General features: G+C 40.7%; 1 protein-coding gene across 1 annotated transcript; it reads right to left on the reverse strand.

Annotated features, from left to right (window-relative positions):
• Nucleotides 1-229: 229 nt before the first annotated feature.
• On the reverse strand, nucleotides 230-1,306 carry LOC308430278 (trace amine-associated receptor 7e; the record flags this gene model as incomplete). The annotated part of the gene is made up of 1 exon (XM_080929435.1): nucleotides 230-1,306. The coding sequence occupies one exon, from the start codon at nucleotides 1,304-1,306 to the stop codon at nucleotides 230-232; it is 1,077 nt and encodes a 358-aa protein (XP_080785561.1).
• Between the last annotated feature and the right edge of the window lie 20,945 nt (nucleotides 1,307-22,251).

The raw sequence follows: 22,251 nt of genomic DNA on the forward strand, positions 1-22,251 counted from the left end.
TAAGAGATACTGACCAGCACAAAAATCAGAAAGAATTACACTTTACACCAGTTTCATCGATTCCATCACACTGAAAAATTGATTGCACATTTTTAAGACGGAAACTGGATTTATGTGTTTAGGTCACAGGTGAAGCACAGTCCATCACTTTACAGAAACTGATCTGGGCACTCAGTTTCCCCAGTGCTGCTCTGCTGTCAATCCCTCCAACACCCAACTAAACTAAAGCCTACTCAGGGAACAAGTTGGTGGCTGAGGAATTCGCCCTTAAGATTTTGCCAGTGACAATGAGTTTGATGGCTTTTCGAAACCAAGGATAAAAGAAAGCATAAATCAAAGGGTTCATGGCTGAGTTATAGTAAGCTATCCAAACCAGGATTTCGTACACGTACGGGGGCGTGATGAACCCCAGGAAGGCATCAATGGTGGAGTCAATGAAGTATGGCAGCCATGACAGGAGGAAGGCAGCCACTGTGATGCCCAGGGTTTTGGCTGCTTTCCTCTCCCTCTTGGCCACCCTGTCCTTGTAGCTGTCTGATGCCCTGCCAGTCTGCTTGCTCATCTTCTCCATGTTCTGAGCCTGCTGTTTAGCAATGAGGAAAATCTTAGAATAGACAGTTATCATCACAAGTGTGGGGATAAGAAATAACAGGAAATTGATGAAGACCCAGCATTGATTCATTAGGATTTGACAGCCTCCCACACAGGTGAGGGCACTCACCAGATCCTCCAGCCCAGCTTCATTGGCTCCTGTGTAAATGAGGGAAAAGCCATAGCTGATGGCCAGGAGCCAGGAGAAGGTGATACACTTGCCAGAAACAGATGCAGTGAACCTGGTGGGGTAGATCAGGGGGTCACTGACTGCAATATATCTATCCACAGAGATGAAGCACAGGTGGAAGAGAGAAGAACTACAGAAAGATACATCAAAACAAGTGTGTAATTTACAGTAACTGTCCCCGAAGTACCAGCAGCCCTCCACAGACCTCACCATGCCAAAGGGCATCACTGTCACCCCCACCAGGAAGTCAGCACAGGCCAGGGATGCCACAAGGAAGTTGGCAGGAGAGTGCAGCTGCCTGAAATGAAGAATTGATGTCACCACCAGGAGGTTTCCACACACAGCCAGCACAGCCCCAAAGCCAAAGACTGCATATAGGATGAGGCGGGGGCCTGGGGAGTATGGGATCCTGACACAGGACTTGTTCAGGTTCTCATAGCACAGCTGCGGAGCCGGGGCAGGGAGCGGATCTCTGCTCACGATGCTGTCTTCATCCCAGGGAGGACCGCCGTGGTCTGTAGCCATGTGTGCTATTGCAAAGATCCTCAGGAGAAGAAATACAGGATATGTAATTTCTAGTGTACTTTCATTTCCTAAGTGATTTCCTTCCTTATCCCCAGTGAATTTTCCTAATGATAGGTAGGCTCTTTATGTCTATTTTTTTTCTCTGCTTGATCTATTTCTTCATATATCAAAAGCAACAAGGTTTTCTGTGGCGCACATTTAAATCTCACCTCTTATTAACAGACTCAGCCTTATTGAACTAACGTATCTTAATGCCACAAGCACTCTTAACCGGGAAGAAAGTGCCCTAATGAGGCCATATATGATGTGTCCCTAGTCCTAAATCCCCATGGTGTCCAGTTAGGTGAGAGCTCGTCAGAAAGCATGTTCTTTACACCACAATGAAATTTTCCCTTGCCAATTTGCTAGTGACACTGACCTCTTGGTGCAATGTAATTATTGGATGTGGTTCCTGTCCCAATAGAACTTTACTGAAAATTTGATGTTTTGTTTGTTTCGTACAGATGGCCTTTATCCTTTGTGACCAATGTTATCTGTCATATTCCTGTTCAAAGTAATCAAGATTCCTGAAGAAAATGTTTCTTATACGTTGGTCTGTGTTAAAGAAACAAGTTTGAGAGTCATGAGTTCTCCAGTTTCAGCTCTACTGTTTTTGCCTTGGAAAACTGTCTGCACTGATAGCCAGATTTTATTCATGGAATCAAGCAGGAAGACTATTAAGACAGATATTCATTCTGAGTGGTATGAGGTGGAACATGTGCACAATGTAGTACTACTCTGCTATTAAAAACAATGAGTTCATGAAATTCCCAGGCAAGTGGACCGAACTTGAAGCTATCATCCTGAGTGAGGTAACCCAGTCACAAAAGAACACTCATGGTATGCACTCACTGATAAGCAGATACTAACCCCAGAAAGCTCTGAACACCCCAGAAACCATCCACAGGACTTATGAAGCTCAAAGAGAAGGAAGGCCACAAAAGGTGCCTCAGTCTTTCTTAGGAGGGAGAACAAAACACTCATGGGAGGAAATGCAGGGATAAATAGAGGAGCAGGGATTGGAGAAAAGATCATCCAGAGATTGCCTCACCTGAGAACCCACCCCATATGCAGCCACCAAACCCAAGCACTGTTACTGATGCAAAGAAGTGCTACTGGCAGGAACCAGATATGGATGCCTCCTCAGAGTCTCTGCCAGAGTCACACAGATACAGTTGAGGGTGCTTGCAGCTAACCACTGGACTGAACATGGGGACCCCAATGAAGGTGCTAAAGAAAGGACTGAAGGAGCTAAAAAGTTTGCAACCTCATGGGAAGAACAACAGTATCAACCAACCAAACCCTCCAGAGCTCTCATGGACTAAAGCACCACCGTTGAGCACACGGAGAGACCCATGGCTCCAGCTGCATATGTAGCAGAGGATAGCACTGTCTGGCATCAATGTGAGAAGAGACCTTTGATCCAGTGAGGGTGCATTTTTCCAATGCAGGGTAATGCCAAGGGACTGAGGTGGACAGGGTGATTGGGAGAGGGTGCACCTTTGTGAAGACAAGTTGCGGGAGAAGTGGGAATGGGAAAGGGGGGGGGGGTGAGAGAAGGTTACATTTTAAATGTAAATGCAGAGAGAATCCAATAAAATAATTTAAAATAAGACAAACAGAAGTTTCTTTTCAATGGGCTTTGTTTGATTTTAGCAAATCTCATGAGTGATGTGCAATTTCTATATTTCTATATTTATTCATTGTCTTAGTTTCTATTCCTATGACAATTATCCCCAAACCTAAATTTATAATTTATAGTATGGGGAAGGTAGGCCGTGTTGGGAACCCTGATTCTCCGTTGAGATGGTAGAAGCTCTGGGAACCCTGAGCGAAACAGCAGGTAGCTTCCTGGCCTCCCCTGAACCAGGAATGTTTGCCTTAGGCACCACATTGTCCATTTGGGCAGTGGCCACACCTCAGGCCCCTACCCCGCAGGTAGACTCTACCGCAGGTCATGTAAGATCCCGGCAGAAGCTCCAGGCAGAAGCTACAGGCAGAAGCAGGACCGCCCCCCCAAATATGAAGACAAGGTCTTCCCAAGATCCCAGGCCAAGTCAATAGAAAGTACCGGTGGTCAGACTCTGAACCATTTTACAACTGGATATATATATATTTCGAGCTTGGGTCGAAAGAAAAAAGACTCGTGTAAGAATCATTCTTCCATCTGAGATCCTTTGTTCTAAAGAGCTGATAACACCTCGATGGGAAGAGATTTTTCTCTCCTGAAGCTTCTTGCATCTTGTGCCTAAGCCTCTCGTTGGCTTGGTTCAGCCTGGCAGTGGCCCTGGCAGCAGTGGGAACACTCGCCCTGCTGAGCCCAGCAGTGGAAGCAGGGAAGTAGGTCTCCCGGACCCAGCAGTGAAGCTGCAGCCGAGCTGGGTTATCTCCCCGCTCCCCTGAGCTCATGGGTGCCAGCCGGACCCAGCAGCTAGGGCAGCAACCCACCCATATCTTATATCAGAAAATCTCTGATGTTCTGGTGGTGAAGCATGCCATGAGCTCACCACATAAGCCATGTACCATGTGGCCACCTAAAGTATGAAGGAAGGAGTCAGATCTCTGCTCAGGATGCTGTCTCAGGGAAAACTGTCATCGTCTGTAGCCATGTGTGCTACTCCAAAGATCCTCAGGAAAGGTTACAGGACACAGTTGCTAGTGCATGTTATCTTTCTTAGCACGACACTCGGATATCAGTTCATATTTTCCTTGTTTAAAAGTCTTTTCTTCCTAATTCACAGTCAACTAGCTTTATTACTTTAAAATAGTTTTTCTTTGCTTACTTTATTTCTTCAGATCCTTAAAGCAGCAGTGTATTCTGCAACACACATTTGAATCTCACATTTTATTATCATTGTGGGCACTCCTAGCCCCCAGGAAAGCGCCCTAATGATGTCAAATGCAGAGTGTCCCTAGGACCAAGTCCCCGTGGTGTAAGGTGAGGCAGGTGAGAGCTTGTCAGTAAGTGTGTTGTTTGTTTCATAAGCAAGTTTCCCACTAATATGCTGAAAACTCACATTTCTGTATAATGTACTGGGTGTGACGCCTGCCCCAGTAGAACTTTACAGAGAATATTAAATTTTGTACATTTATTATGGGTGACCTTTCCCCTTCATCAGAGATTGTGTCATTGACTTTCATATTGGAAGCGACCAGGATTTCTTCCTGACAATTCTTTTCCCTTCAAGGATTGGTATACCTTAAAGAAGTAAGATGCTGAGCTGGGAGACCACCTCCTCTCCTTCACTTTCGGCCTTAATGTTTCTGATTTGGAAAGTTGAGGGTGTTGTCAGCCAGTGTCTGCTCATGTAATGAAGCAAGGAGGGTGTTAAAGCAAACAGGAGTCTCTTCTCTGTGTACTCTGATTTGACAGACCTGCTGGGAAGATACAGGAAGAACCCAATGTGGAAGGAATCTTCAGAGGGCAGGCTGCTAATGTGTTTCCATTTCCCTTGGAAATGTTTCTTCTTTCCTCAGAAGACACATTATAGACTCTGCCCAGGCTCTGAGAAGGTTTTTCTTTTGAATGCATGCACATTGTTAGTGCTGACTTTTAGCACTGCATTGTAAGTTATCCTTTAACTATTTCATACCAACATTTATCTAAAGATTTTAAAACAGTTTTTTTTATAAAAAATTGTATTTACTTAGAAGCATTCAGAACGTGAACAAAACAGCTGCAAATATTTTTGCAATTGCAGAGTGGTATTCAGTTAACAGAACAATTATCTTCACATAAGCTGCATCAGAGACAACTAAAGATTAAAAAAACCCAAAGAAAACCAAAAGAAAAAAAAAACACAACCAAACTCCTGTCCCTATATAACTAATCTGTGCTGTACACCAACAAGAACCTGCTCTAAATTTCCATGCCAATTTCCAACCCCCAGACTGCACCAGGCAAGGTTAGTGGCTACTGAAAATACCACCAGGACAGGGCTATCTAAAGACACATTCGGTAGTGTGTTAACTATACAAAAGAAGACACTGTGTACTTTAAAACAAATCTTACACAGCCTTACATCTCAATTTTTTCTTTAAAAGGAGTGAGTTGTGCACAGGGGGGTTAAATGCTTTACAGACGAGAAAAAAACTGCGCTAGAAACAACTTATTCATCATCTTCTTCATCTTCGTATTCCTCTTCTTCCTCATCCTCTTCATCCTCCTGTTCATCTTCCTCTTCCTTCTTTTTCTTGCTCTTTTCAGCCTTGACCTCCCCCTTTTTCACTGCATCAGGTTTTCCTTTAGCTCTGTAGGCAGCAATGTCCTTCCCGTCCTTCTCCTTCAGCTTGGCGACCTTCTTCTCAGAGGGCTGCTTGTCATCCACGGCAGTGTGTTCCACATCTCCCCTAGTTTCTTTGCGACATCACCAGTGGATAAGCCAGGATGCTCACCTTTAATTTTTGGGCGGTACTCAGAACAGAACAAGAAGGCCGGAGGAGGCCTCTTTGGTGCACTGGGTCCTTGAACATCTTTTTGGTCTCCCCTTTGAGGGGGTTATGTTTTCATTTCTCTTTGATAACGGGCCTTGTCAGCCTTTGCCATATCTTCAGATCCCCCCTTTTCTTAAGCAGACACGGTCCTCCACCTCTCTGAGCACTTCTTGGAGAACTCTGAGAAGTTGACAGAAGCATCCGGGTGCTTCTTCTTGTGCACAAAGAATGCATGTGAGGACATTTTGCCTCTCGGCTTCTTAGGATCTCTGCCCACGTTTAGTTGATTTTCCTCCATGAGGCACAGAGTCGCCCAGGGCCTGTCCGGCTGTTCCTTGCCCCGGCGCTGTCTCTGGAGCTCAGCAGACTGCATTTCATCAACAGGTGCATTCCGGGAAGTGTTAAGGCAGCCAGCATGGCATTATTGCCTTTAATGATGATGGTGATGGTGGTGATGGTGATGATGGTGATGGTGATGATGGTGATGGTGATGATGACGATGATGGTGATGATGATGATGATAATGCTGATGATGATGGTGATGATGGTGATGATGATGATGATGGTGATGATGGTGATGATGATGATGATGGTGATGATGATGGTGGTGATGATGGTGATGATGATGATGGGGATGATGGTGATGATGATGATGATAATGGTGATGATGATGGTGATGATGATGATGATAATGGTGATGATGATGGTGATGATGGTGATGGTGATGATGGTGATGATGACAATGATGGTGATGATGGTGATGATGATAATGACATACAAAATTTTTTTTCTCACTTGCCTACCAGAACAACAAAAGGATAATACATTTTGTATCACATTTATCGCTCTATCCTAATAAAGCCACACTTTGATGGCTGTGAGTTGCCCAGAGCAAAATCCAAGCCATCCAAAGCGACAAAGTGAGACTCTTCCATTAACAAGGTGATATGTGGCACCAGGAACAGCAGAGATCCAGGAAAACAGCTCTGGTGAGAAGGCGTTCTGACTAGCCAGGGTGCACAGAGATCTCTGAAGAGAGATCTCTGCCGAGCACGCAGAAAGTGTGCCCCTACCCCCGCCCCAGCGTGGTTCAGGGAACAAGTAACCTGGCAACGGCTATCCCCAGCCAGAGAACTTTGAGTGCAGAATGGGTGCTCAGACCATTGCCACCAGGAACAGCAAAGATCCAGGGACACAGGCCAGGTACAAGGGAACGGCAAAAACCAATCACAGACAACAAGATGGCAAGAGGAAAGCGAAAGAACGTACTCCAGGAAAACCAAGACAATCTGGCAACACCAGAACCCAGCTCTCCCATCAGAACAAACAGTGGAATGCCAAACACTCCAGAAAAAGAAGACTCAGACCTGAAATTATACCTCAAGATGATGATAGAGATCCTTAAACAAGAACAGGAGGAAAAGCATAAAGAAATAGAAGCTTTTAAAGAGGAAACAAGAAAAACACTCAAAGAACTCAAAGAACTAGAGGAAAACAGAACCAACAAGATGAAGGAATGGAAGAAGGAATTTAAAACGGAAACTGACACAATAAAGAAAATACTAAAAGAGATAACCCTAGAGATAGAAAACCTAAAAAAGAAACCAGGAGTCACAGAAGCAAGCATTTCCAACAGACTACAAGAGATGGAAGAGAGAATCTCAGGGGCCAAAGACAACATTGAAACATAGACAAAACAGCCAGAGAAGATGCAAAAACCAAAAAGCTCCTAACCCAAAATGTCCAGGAAATCCAGGACACAATGAGAAGACCAAACCTAAGAATAATAGGAATAGAAGAGGGTGAAGAATATCAACTAAGAGGCACAGTAAATATCTTTAACAAAATTGTAGAAAAAAACTTTTCTACCCTTAAGAATGAGATGACCATGAGCATAAAACAAGCCTACAGAACTCCAAAAAGTTGGACCAGAAAAGAAATTCGTCCCGACACATAATAGTCAAAACACCAAGTGCCCAAAGCAAAGAAAAAATATTAAAAGCAGTAAGGGGAAAAGGTCATGTAACATATAAAGGCAGACAAATCAGAATCACAAGCAAATTCTCAACAGAGACTATGAAAGCTAGAAGATCTTGGACAGACATCATGCAGACCTTAAGAGAGCACAGGTGCCAGCCAAAGCTGCTATACCCAGCAAAACTATCAATCACCATAGATGGAGAGACTAAGATATTCCAAGACAAAACTAAATTTACACAATATATGACCACAAACCCAGCACTACAACGAATTATAGGGGAGTAAACCCAATACAACGAGGGGAACTACATCCTAATAAAAACAAGAAAACTCCTAAGCAAGAAAGCCAAAAGAAGAAAGGCACAATTCAACCTCCAAAAGCAAAAATAGCAGGAAACGGCAACAACTATTCCTTGATATCTGTTAACATAAATAGACTCAATTCCCCAATAAAAAGATATAGGTTATCAGACTGGATACACAAACAAAACCCAGCATTTTGCTGCATACAGGAAAATCATCTCAGCGCCAAAGACAGACACTATCTCAGAGTAAAAGGTTGGGAAAAAACCTTCCAAGCAAATAGCCCAAAGAAGCAAGCTGGAGTAGCCATTCTAATATCGAATAAGTAGATTTTCAACCAAAACTTATCAAAAAAGATAAGGAAGGATACTTTTTACTTATTACAGGGGAAATTTGTCAGGAGGAACTCTCAATCTTTAACATATATGCTCCAAATATAAAAGCACCCATATTCATAAAAGAAACTCTACTAAAGCTCAGAAAATACATTTCACCCCACACAATAATAGTGGGAGACCTCAATACCCCACTCTCACCAATGGACAGATCATGGAAACAAAAACTGAACAAAGACACTGTAAAACTAGCACAGGTTATGAACCAACTGGAATTAATAGATATCTACAGAACATATCATCCTAAAGTAAAAGAATACATGTTCTCCTCGACACCTCATGGCACCTTCTTGAAATTGATCACATAATTGGTCACAAAACGAGTCTCAATAGATATAAGAAGATTGAAATACTCCCATGAATTCTTTCAGATCACCATGGTCTAAGGCTGGTCTTTAACAACAAAGACAACAAAAAGCCCATATACACATGGAATCTAAACAACACTCTATTAAAGTATAGCAGGGTCAAAGAAGAAATAAAGAAAGAAGTTAAGAATTTTCTAGAATTCAATGAAAGTGAAAACACAACATACCCAAACCTATGGGATGCAATGAAAGCAGTACTGAGAGGAAAACTCATAGCCCTGAGCGCTTCCAAAAAGAAACTGGAAAGAGCATATACATCAGCAACTTGACAGCACAGCTAAAAGCTCTAGAACAAAAGGAAGCAGATACATCCAAGAAGAGTAGACGGCAAGAAATAATCAAAATTAGGGCACAAATAGACCAAATAGAAACAAAAAGAACCATCGAAAAAATCAGCAAAACGAAGAGCTGGTTCTTTGAGAAAATTAACAAGATTGATAAACCCTTAGCCAGACTAACTAGAGGACAAAGAGAGAGTATTCAAATTAACAAAATCAGAAAGGAAAGTGGAGAAATAACAACTGAAACTGAGGATATTCAAGAAATCATCAGATCCTACTACAAAAGCCTATACTCAACAAAGCTGGAAAATCTGGAGGAAATGGATGAATTCCTAGACAGATACAAGACACTAAAGTTAAACCAGGATGAGGTAAAACCATCTAAATAATCCCATAACACCTAAAGAAATAGAAGCAGTCATCAAAAGCCTCCCAACCAAAAAAAGGCCATGTCCAGATGGGTTCAGTGCAGAATTTTATCAGACATTTATTGGGGACATAACACCAATACTCTTCAAACTATTCCACAAGATAGAATTAGATGGAATACTCCCTAACTCATTTTTTGAGGCTGCAATAACCCTTGTTCCGAAACCACACAAAGACCCTTCAAGGAAAGAGAACTTCAGACCAATCTCACTTATGAAAATTGATGCAAAAATACTCAACAAAATCCTTGCAAACTGAATCCAAGAACACATCAAAATGATCATTCACCATGACCAAGTAGGCTTCATCCCTGGGATGCAGGGAGGGTTTAATATACAGAAATCCATCAATGTAATCCACCATATAAACAAATTCAAAGAAAAAAACCACATGGTCACCTCACTAGATGCTGAGAAAGCATTTGACAAAATTCAACACCCCTTCATGTTAAAAGTCTTGGAAAGAACAAGAACCCAAGGTCCATACTTAAACATAATAAAAGCAATATACAGCAAACCAACAGCCAACATCAAACTTAATGGTAGGAAACTTGAAGCAATCCCACTAAAATCAGGGACTCAACAAGGCTGCCCACTCTCCTGCTACCTATTCAACATAATAGTGGAAGTCCTGGCCGAAGCAATTACACAGCAAAAGGAAATCAAAGGGATACAAATTGGAAAGAAAGAAGTAAAAACATCACTATTTGCAGATGACATGATAGTGTACTTAAGCGACCCCACAAATTCAAACACAGAACTCCTACAGCTGATAAACAAGTTCAGCAAAGTGGCTGGATATAAAATTAACTCAAAACAAATCAGTAGCCTTCCTCTACTCAAAGGACAAACATGTGGAGAAAGAAATTAGGGAAAAGATACCCTTCACAATAGTCACAAAAACTATGAAATACCTTGGTGTGACTCTAACTAAGTAAGTGAAGGAGCTTTATGACAAGAACTTCAAACCTCTAAAGAAGAAAATCGAGGAAGATCTCAGAAAATAGAAAGATCTCCCATGCTCATGGATTGGAAGGATCAACATTGTAAAAATGGCCATCTTACCAAAAGAAATCTACAGATTCAATGCAATCCCCATCAAAATACCAACCCAATTCTTCATTGAGTTGGAAAGAGCAATGTGTAATTTCATCTGGAATAACAAAAGACCTAGAATAGCGGAATTCATCCTCAACAACAAGAAAACATCTGTGGGAATCACTATCCCCGACCTCAAGCTACATTACAAGGCAATTGTGCTGAAAACTGCATGGTACTGGTATAGAAATAGGCATGTGGATCAATGGAATAGAATAGAAGATCCAGAAATGAGCCCTGACATATATGGTCACCTAATTTTTGACAAAGAAGCTGTAAACAATCAATGGAAAATGGACAGCCTATTCAACAAATGGTGTTGGTCCAACTGGCACTCAGCATGCAAAAGAATGAAAACAGACCCTTTCTTATCTCCTTGTACAAAGCTCAAGTGTAAGTGGATCAAAGATCTCCACATTAAACCAGGTACACTGAAACTATTAGATGAGAAAGTAGGGAAAACCTTAGAACACATAGTCACAGGAGAAAATTTCCCAAACAGAACACCAATGGCTCGTGATCTAAGGTCAAAGATTAACAAATGGGACTTAATGAGATTGCAAAGTTTCTGTAAGGCTAAAGACATTGTCAAGAAAACAAAATGGCAGCCAATAGAGTGGGAAAAGATCTTTACCAACTCCACATCAGATAGAAGCCTAATATCCAAGGTATACAAAGAACTCAAGAAGCTAGACACCAGAGAATCAAACAACCCTATTAAAAATGGGGTACAGAGCTAAACAAAAAGTTCTCAATTGAGGAATATCGAATGGTTGAAAAGCATCTAAGGAAGTGCTCGACATCCTTAGCCATCTGGGAAATGCAAATCAAAACAACCCTGAGATTCCACCTCACCCCAGTCAGAATGGCTAAGATCAAAAATTCAGATGACAGCAGATGCTGGCGAGGTTGTGGAGAAAGAGGAACACTTGTCCACCGTTGGTGGGGTTGTAAACTGGTACAACCACTCTGGAAATCAGTCTGGCGATTCCTCAGAAAATTGGACATAGTACTACCTGAAGATCCAGTTATTCTGCTTCTGTGCATTTACCCTAGAGACGCTCCAACATACAACAAAGACACATGCACCACAATGTTTATAGCAGCTCTATTTATAATACCCAGAAGCTGGAAAGAACCCAGATCCTTCAGTAGATGAATGGATACAAAAACTGTGGTACATTTATACAATGGAGTACTACTCAGCTATCAGGAAAAAATTACCTTATAAAATTCTTAAGAAAATGGATGCATCTTGAGAATATCATCCTGAGTGAGATAACCCAGTCACGAAAGAACAAACATAATATGCAGTCACTGATATTTGGATACTAACCCCAGAAAGCTCTGAACACCCCAGAAATAACTCACAGACTGTGTGAAGTTCAAGAAAAAAGAAAAGAAAAGAAAAAACCATGATGTTTACTCCTTACACACCAAGAAAACCTTGACTAATTCCAGGTTACATCCTGTTTTACATGTACTTTATGCTCATTGTAACTTGTAAGATCTTAATGCACACTATCAAACCTTATTTTTAAAAAAAGCCAAGCAATGACAAAAATGTATTCGTATACTTTTATGCAAAAATGCTTAAAATTTGTACATTTATCTTTGTTCTTTTAAAATAAAGTTCTTCTGTTTAAAAAAAGGTGATGTATCATGACTGGAGTCTCTGCCTCTGTGGGCACGTTCGGTGTGGAAGCCAGAGGCAGATGATGAGCCAATCGCTCTTGCCTTTAGTTTTGAGACAGAGCCTTGGCATTTGGAACTGACCTTTCCCCACTGGACTAGACAAGCTGGCCACATGTCCCTGTCCCACAATGCTGTAATCACTTGTGCACATGCCTTTCGTAATCTTTACATGTGTGTCTGCGTATGGGTTTGTGTGTTTGCATGCAGGTACCCAGCAAAGCCAAAATCTATGCATTTGGAATTACGAGTAGGTTGGGAGCTGTCTGATGGGGGGGGGGGGTGGGAACTGAGCTCAGGTCTTCTGCAAACGTTGTGCATGACTTTATCTTCTGAGAGATCTCTCCAGATCTGGATCCTGAAGTTCTCATTCAAACTGAGTTTCTTTAATGTCACCTCCTATTTCCGAGGTCACATTACTTTCAGAGGCCAAATGACTTTCCACATAATTTTCTAAAGATTTGCTTGTGGGTTTGCCTTATGGTTTTTGATCAGTCTGCCTAAGTCGTGGCAGGAATTCTACATTTCCACGTGCTTAGATCCTATTAACGATGAGGTATAACTCGGTGGAGTAAGGCAGCTGACCTTGCTTTAATATGATCAGTAGCAAGAGCTTCAGCCCCCTACCTAGATTCAGGTAACAACCTGTCAATCAAGCTACTTCCCAATATCCTTTGTGCTTTATTAATTCTACTTGATGCTTTCGGGGTGCACACCTTGTTATTTATATCTCTTTATCTTTTCCCATAAGACTCAGACAGCATCTCCAGATCCTTGTGTCGTGCCGACTTTTGGCTATTTTCCACTTAATTGTGTTGTCGCTCACCAGCACCTCCTCGCCGATTTTTCCTCACCTGCTACGTGGTGACTGCTTTCACGTTCACAACTCGCCTTCCCGTTCGAGGATTTCTTTTCACATCTTACACATTTTGGTTTCCTGTTGAAATTCCTTTAAGCTCCGTGTCTGTGTTGGAGGGAGCCCGTCTCCCATTCCTGTAAGCAGTCATTTAGAGCCCGTCTCCCATTCCGGTACGCGTCATTTAGTGCCCGAGTCATTTACTCCCTACTCGTGAGGAGACTGGTCACTGTGAGGTCTGGGCTCCTTCCAGGAGCTGTGCGTTTTCCTTCAGCCACGCTCTAAGTGCCGTGCGTTTTCACGGGTGCTTCCGTACATTAGTAAACTCCTCTCCCTTTCTACTTGAAAGTGGACAGTTAAAACACCATTTTCTACTTCGTATCCATGGACCCCCACAGGAGTAGATACTGCTGTGAGGTATGAATCGTAGGAGAACACCCCACGTGTCTTAGCATTTCCATTCCCCATTTAATGTTCCCAATAGTCTCAGCTGTCCTGCTTGTTCTGTGATGCTCCAAACATCGAGCAGCATCCATGATTGTCTGTGCCACGGTTGGAATTTATATAAACTGTTGCTAATCACGTGCAGCCCGAATCAGAGGTTTCACCTTGTGCCCCACAGTTTATATTGTTTTCTTCTTATTGATAGATTTTTTTTCTCTTGATTCAGATATTAGATGTTGCAATTTTGGTTTTGCTGTCTTCTTTGTCCTGAAGCTCTCTTTATTAGGCTGTCTTCCTCCTCTGTCAGAGTCTCTGATAACTAATCATTATGGAGGTACCAGATCCACTGCTGTCCTGAGATTCTACAATCTATAGCCGGTGCGGAGACGCCGGCTTCTCCAGACTCAGGAGCTGGGCAAAGTCCTTTTACAGTGAGTATGGATTGACAAAACGAAGGGCTGAAGTTGGGGATTGAATTTCTTGTAGTATTTTGGGGGGTGGGTAAGGGAGGTGAGGTTCACTGTGGACCCCTGGGAAGCAGTAGCTGAAATGTGGCCAGCTCATAAGGAACGTGTCTATAAATTGCCATAAAACTAAAGTCTGGCTTCTTTGAGGCTTTAGCCCAATATATCAATAGTTTTCAAATATAGAACATCCATTTTTAGATATAGATTTAAGAAAAATAATGTTTATGGGGGTTGCAGAGATGGCTAGCTGGCTAAGAATGTGGTGCTCCTGCAGGAAACCTGAGTCTGATTCTTGGCATCCACATTAGGTGAGCCTAGCCCCTGTAACTCTATCTCCAGAGAGCTCTGTCTTCTCTGCTCCATAGCTGCCTATGCTCACACGCCCTGCCCACATGACAGACAGACACATGTGAAATTAAAAATGCAATGAATCTCTAAAAGAAATGGTTCAAGGCAGATGTTGTGGTGGACACTTAATACTAGCACTAGGGAGGAAAAACAGGCAGATCTGAGTTCAAGGCCAGCCTGGTCTACATAACCCCAGATCAGCCAGAGCTGCACAGTGAGACTATATTAAAATAAATAAATAAATAAATAAATAAATAGTATCTTCTTTAAAAAAAAAACAGGGAATTTAAAAACTTAATGGAATACTGAGATTACATTAAACTAAATGGCTTTTGCAACAAAGAAAACAGAGCTAGAATAACTCTACATCCTACAAATGGGAGGAAAAACTTAACTATTTGTCCAATAGAGGACAAGTATTCATACATATTAGTAGCCAATGCCCATGCCAACTTCCCACCAAAACAACAAATGAATAAATACATGTTATTTTAATAGAAACTCAAACAAACTCCTGAAGAGTAGAACTAACACATGGTTTTCCTGTACATATCTGAGTGTGAGTGAGGGAAAGAAGTCAACACACAAGTCAGCCGGATCCCAGGGACTTTACAGCTCTATTCCCAAGAGCTCTAATAAAGAACTAACTACCATGTCCCCTAACAAACTGTCATATTTAAAAACCGTGGTGGATATCGACAATGGTGTACTGTTCAAATATAAAGAACGAAATCCTATCATTTGCAGGAAAATGGATGAACTAGAAGATAAGAGATTAGGTGAAATACGCCAGTCACAGAAGGACAAATATGCCATGCTTACTGTTATGGGGAAACTTAAAGGTGTTCCTGTTTGGGGGAGCACCGGGTTGGGTCCTGGATCTCTGGGAACCTCATTGTCCTCAGGAGGCAGCACAGAGCAGCTGACATTGAGCTGCCAGTTTCGCATATTGAATTACATCATGAACACTGCGGACACTGTTTACCTTACCAAATGAACAGAAAGTTGAGAAGCTCACGAATGTTCAAAGAAAAAAAGAAAAATTCCCAGTGGCTGAGCTCTACTATACATGGAGCAGTGAGTCTGAGAAGATTCAAATAGGAAGCATGAGCAAGATGCATGGAAAGAGAAACCACTAACCAAAGGACCACGGGGCTCCACAGAGAAGGACGGGCCTGGCAAGGGTGCTTTTAAACACAATTAAAATCTAAAGAGCTAATTAAAATCTTAGTAAGCAGCTACAGACCCAAAGACCAAAGCCAGGGAGAAACAGAAGGGTTAAAGGTACTGGGAGAGTGAAGAGAAAAAGTAACTTGCAAAGGTGTTTCTAGTGTCAGCTTTGCTAGAATGCACTGCTAGAAACACCACTTGAGAAAGTCTCAGCATCACCTAGCTGGGGTGGTTCGCACCTTTAATCTCAGTGCTCACAAGGCAGAGGTAGCAGATCTCTGAATTCTGGGACACCCTGGTCAACAGAGAAAGTTTCAAGACAGCCAGAGCTTCACAGAAAAATTCTGTATAGAAAAACTGAATATCAGAAGAATTAATTCACCCTGAAATAAGATGAGTAAACACACACACACACACACACACACACACACACACACACACACATGCCCAAATAAGAAAATAAATAAATGTAATAAGAACTATTAGGATACCCAGAACCTTCTGGGAGAGAGCTGGTCCCCCAGAAGTGCAGAAAAACTTGAGAGCACAGATAAGACCACCATTTCTTTTCTGTGGGTCCCAACCTTGGGACACAGAAACCAAGGAGCAGTTTGGGACAGGATCCTTCAGGTTTCTGCCTGCACCTGGAGCTGACCCGGTGCCAGAGCACTTTCTACTCAGACCCCCCCCCCCAGAGAGACGGTCCACAGAAGCACTGACACATCTGAGAGCACAGGTGAGACCACCAATTCTGCTCCAATTTTTGGCCCAAGAGGAACCTGCTCAGAGCACTCAGGATACAGGAACCAAGGAGAAATCTGGGACAGGGCCCTTCCAGTTTCAGCCTACACCCAGAGCTGACTGTGTGCTACAGCTCTCTGTACCCAGACCAACTGAGAGAGAGCTGGTCCCACAGCAGTGCTGACACACAGGCATACAGGAGGGTCAAGCCACTGTCAGAATCAGCAAGACCAGCTAAGACTAGAGATAAGCAGATGGCGAAAGGTAAGGCCAAGAACTTAAGCAACAGAAACCAAGGCCAGGTAGCATCATCAGAATCCAGTTCCCCCTCCACAGGAAGTCCTAGATACCACAACACACCAGAAAAGCAAGATTCTGATTTAAAATTACAACTCATTGTGATGTTAGAGGACTTTAAGAAGGTCATAAATAACTCTCTTAAAGAAATACAGGAAAACAAAGGTAAACAGGTAGAAGGTCTTAGAGAATTATAGGAAAACACAAGCAAACAGGTGAAGGAATTGAACAAAACCACCCAGGATCTAAAAATGAAAATAGGAACAACAAAGGAATCACAAATGGAGACAACTCTGGAGATAGGAAACTAAGAAAGAAATCAGGAGTCATAGACACAAGCATCACCAACTAAATATAAGAGACGGAAGAGAGAATCTCAGAACAGAAGATACCATAGAAAACATTGACACAACAAAAAATATTGCAAAAATCAAAAAACTCCTAACACAAAACATCCAGGAAATCCAGGACACAATGAGAAGATCAAACCTGAGGATATAGGCATAGAAGAGAGGGAAGATTCCCAAATTAAAGGGCCAGTAAATATCTTCAACAAAATTATAGAAAAACCTTTTCTATCCTAACAAAAGAGATGCCTACAAACATACAGAAAGCTTACAGAACTCCAAATAGATTGGACCAGAAAAGAAATCCCTCCAATCACATAAGGGTCAAAACAGCAAATGCACAAAAGAAAGAATACTAAAAGCAGTAAGAGAAAATGGTCAAAAAACATACAAAGTCAGACCTATCAGAATCACACCAGATTTCTCAACAGAGACTATGAAAACTAGAAGATCCTGGGCAGATGTCATACAGATCCTAAGAGACCAGCCTACGTTACTATATCTAGCAAAACTTTCAATTAACACAGATGTAGAAACCAAGATACTCATGACAAATAACCAAATTTACACAAAATTTGTTCACAAATCCAGCCCTACAAAGGATAATAGATGCAAAACTTCAACACAAGGAGAGAAACCAAACCCTAGAAAAAGCAAGAAAGTAATCTTTTTTCAACTTACACAAAAGAAGACAGCCACACAAGCACAATTCTATATATAACAACAAAAATAGCAGGAAACAACAATCACTGGTCCCTAATTTCTTTCCACATCAATGGACTCAATTCCACAATAAAAAGACACAGATTAACAGACTGGATACATAAGGAGTACCCAACATTTTTCTGCATACAGGAAACACTCAACAGTGACAAAGAGAGATACTACCTCAGAGTAAAAGGCTGAAAAACAAGTTTTCAAGCAAATGATCCCAAGCTAGAGTAACCATTCTAATATCAAATAAAATTGACTTTCAACCAAAAGTTATCAAAAAAAAATAAGAAAGGACACTTCATACTCCTCAAAGAAAAAAAAATCCACCAAGATGAAATCTCAATTCTGAATATCTATGCTCCAAATGCAAGGGCACCTACATTCATGAAAGAAACCTCACTAAAGCTCAAAGCACGCATTGCACCTCACAGAATAACACTTGGAGACTGCAACATCCATCTCATCAATGATCATGGAAACAGAACCTAAACAGAGACACAGTAAAACTAACAGAAGTTACAAACCCAATAAATTTAACAGATATTTATAGAAGACTTCATTCTAAAACAAAAGAACACACCTCTTCTCAGCACCTCATGGTACCTTCTCCAAAACTGACCATATAGTTGGACATAAAACTGGCCTTAAAAGATACAAGAAGATTGAAATACTCCCATGTCCCTATCAGATAACCAATGGGCTAAGGCTGGTCTTCAATAACAACAAAAAGGACAGAAAGCTCACACACACATGGAAGCTGAACAATGCACTACTCAATGATGACTTGGTCAAGGAAGAAACAAAAAAAATTAAAGACTTTTTAGAATTTAATGAAAGTGAAGAAAATGAAGGTACAACATACCCAAAGTTATGGAACACAATTAAAGCAGTACTAAGAGGAAAACTCATAGCTCTGAGTGTCTCTAAAAGAAACTGGAGAGAGCATACATGAGCAGCTTGACAGCTCACCTGAACACTCTAGAACAAAAAGAAGCAAATGCACCCAAGAGGAATAGATGGCTGGAAATAATCAAACTCAGGGCTGAAATCAACCAAGTAGAAACAAAAAGAACTATACAAAAAGTTAACAAACCCAGGAGTTGGTTCTTTGAGAAAATCAACAAGATGGACGAACCCTTAGGCAGACTAACCACAGGGCACAGATACAGTATTCAAATTAACAAAATCAGAAATGAGAAGGGAGACATGACAACAGAAACTGAGGAAATTTTTTAAAAAATCATAAGATTCTACTACAAAAGCCTATACTCAACAAAACTGGAAAATATGAAGGAAATGGCCAATTTTCTAGATAGATACCAGGTACCAAAGTTAAATCAGGATCAGATAAACCATCCAAACAGTCTCATAACCCCTAAAGAAATAGAAGCAGTAATCAAGATCTCTCAACCAAAAAGAAAAAAGAAAGAAGGGGCCAGGACCACATGGGTTTAGTACAGAATTCTATCAGACCTTTATAGAAAATCTAATACCAATAGTTTCCAAACTATTCCACAAGAGAGAAACAGATGGAACACTACCCAATTCCTTTTATGAAGCCACAATTATGCTTATAACTAAACCACACAAAGACCCAACATAGAAAGAGAACTTCAGACCAATTTCCCTTATGAGTATAGATTCAAAAATTCTCAATAAAATTCTCGAAAACCAAATTCAAGAACACATCAAAATGATCATCATCTCAATCAAGTAGGCTTCATCCAAGGGATAGAGGGATAGTTCAATATACAGAAAACCATCAACATAATCCACCATATAAACAAACTCAAAGAAAATACCACATGATCATCTCACTAGATGCTGAGAAATCTGACAAAATTCAACATTTCTTCATATTAACAGTCTTGGAAAGATCAGGAATTCAAGGTCCATATCTAAACATAGTAAAAGCAATATACAGCAGACCACTAGCCAACATTAAACTAAATGGAGAGAAACTTGAAGCAATCCCACTAAAATCCGGTATGAGACAAGGATGCCCACTCACTCACTACCTATTCCGTATAGTATTCAAAGTCCTAGCCAGAGAAATTAAACAACAAAAGGAGGCCAAATGGATACAAACTGGAAAGGAAGAAGTTAAAATATCACTATTTGCAGATGATAGAATATTATACTTAAGTGGCCCCCAAAATTCTACCAGAGAACTACAGCTTATAAATAACTTCAGCAACGTGACTATATATAAAATAAACTCAAACTAATCAGTAGTCTTCCTCTACTCAAAAGATAAACAGGCTGAGAAAAAATAATTAAGGAAATGACACCCTTCACATTAGTCACAAATAATATAAAATACCTTGGTGTGACTCTAACCAAGCAAGTGAAATATCTGTATGACATGAACTTCAAATCTCTGAAGAAAGAAATTGAAGAAGATCTCAGAAGATGGAAAGATCTCCCATGCTCATGGATTGGCAGGATTAATATAGTAAAAATGGCCATCTTGCCAAAAGCAATCTACAGATTCAATGCAATCCCCATCAAAATCCAACTCAATTCTTCATAGAGTTAGAAAGAGAAATTTGCAAATTTATTTGGAATGACAAAAAACCCAGGGTAGCAAAAACTATTTTCGACAATAAAAGAACTTCTGTGGAAATCACTATACCAACCTGAAGCTGTATTGCAGATCAATCATGATAAAAACCGCATGGTATTGGTACAGAGGCAGGAAGGTAGATCAATGAAATAGAGTTGAAGACCCAGAAATGAACCTAAACACCTATGGTCACTTGAATTTTGACAAAGGAGCTAAAAACCTTTAATGAAAAAAATGACAGCATCTTCAACAAATGGTGCTGGTTCAACTGGCAGTCAGCATGTAGATGAATGCAAATCGATAGATTCTTATTTCTTTCTACAAAGACCAAGTCCAAATGGATCAAAGACCTTTACATAAAACCAGGTGCACTGAGCCTGGGTCTGGAGAATCAGCCCAGACAACACATCAAGAGACAATTGAAAGAAAGAAAGAAAGAAAGAAAGAAAGAAAGAAAGAAAGAAAGAAAGAAGGAAAGAAAGAAAGAAAGAAAGAAAGAAAGAAAGAAAGAAAGAAAGAAAGAAAGAAAGAAAGAAAGGGAGAGAAGTCTAGAGAGAGAGGGAGGGAGGGGAGAAAGGAAAGGAACAAGGGAAGGACAGGTAGATAAATAGAGGGGTGGGGTAGATAGATGAATAGTAGATAAATAGATCATAGATAGAAAGAAAGAAAGAATGAATGAATGAAAGAAAGAAAGATAGATAGATAGATAGATAGATAGATAGATAGATAGATAGATAGGTTTTAAAGACATGGGAGTTCTATGGGGGCAAGGAAATTTGAGAGAAAATTGAGCCATATTCAGAACTAATTGGGTTTGAAGTGTTAGTGAAAAGTGAAGTCACAAGGTTGGGGAACTATGTGACAAGGGACCTGGGGGGGGGTGGCTGAGTGGAATATGCTCATAAAACATAAACACATGATGCAAGAACATCAAAGACTTAATGAAAATTACTTTAAAGAATCATCATTATCCGAAGAACGCTCATATATAGTAAATAGGATAAAGCCTGTGTGACTTCTGAGTCACACAGCAGTAATGAGCAGATTAGTGTAAACTCCAGATTGCTTTTGAAACATTCAAAGGGTGTGGCGTTTCTACCGTAACCACTCCTTAAACAAACCACTGTTAAAATTATATCTACATCTTTCTCAGTTTTTTCACCCAGCTATAAGCATTTATGTGCATATTGTATATAATTAAAACTATTACATGCAAACATTAAAGGGGGACCATATTAAAAATTTTACATTCTCTCTATTTTATTTAAATTCATATTCCACAGCTGGAGAAATGGCTTAGGAATTAAGATCACTTGCAGAGGACTCCAATTCAGTTCCTAACACCCACACAATAGGCTAAAATTATCCAGTTTTAAGGATAAGATGCCCTCTTCTGGCCTCTACAGATACCAAGAACACACACACGGCACACCTACAGACATTTAGGAAAAACACACATAAAGTGAGAATAAATATTAAATATATTTTCTTTTCAATATTTCCCATTAGAAACAAATAAAACTTAAGAGTGGTAATGTTGTGTGGTTGTTTGGTTTTGAGACAGGGTTTCCTTTTGTGTAGCCCTGTCTGTCCTGGAATTTACTCTGTAGACTGGGCTGGCCTTGATCTATGTCCCAAGTGGTGGGATTAAAGGCATAAACCATCATCCAGCAAGAATGACTATTTTTATTTGTATTCTACTCTCCCATTATTCTAAGATATAACTATATAAACCTGCAGCACTCAAGATCTTAAAATATGAAATCATTGGTGGTAATTTAACATCTTATGTCTTTAATAAAAACACAATGCTGGAAAACAAAAAGACATTTCTGGACACATTTCAAAGGCAGTCAACGTGGATGTAGTAAATAAAAATTCTTTAAACAACACAATGATAAGAGAATCAGCATGACTTACAAATAAGAACAAGAATGTGTCTGAGTAGGTATTATTCCCATCTCCAAAGACACCCAT

The sequence above is a fragment of the Micromys minutus genome (assembly GCF_963924665.1).
Source record: "Micromys minutus genome assembly, chromosome: 15".
Taxonomy (NCBI): Eukaryota; Metazoa; Chordata; class Mammalia; order Rodentia; family Muridae; genus Micromys; species Micromys minutus.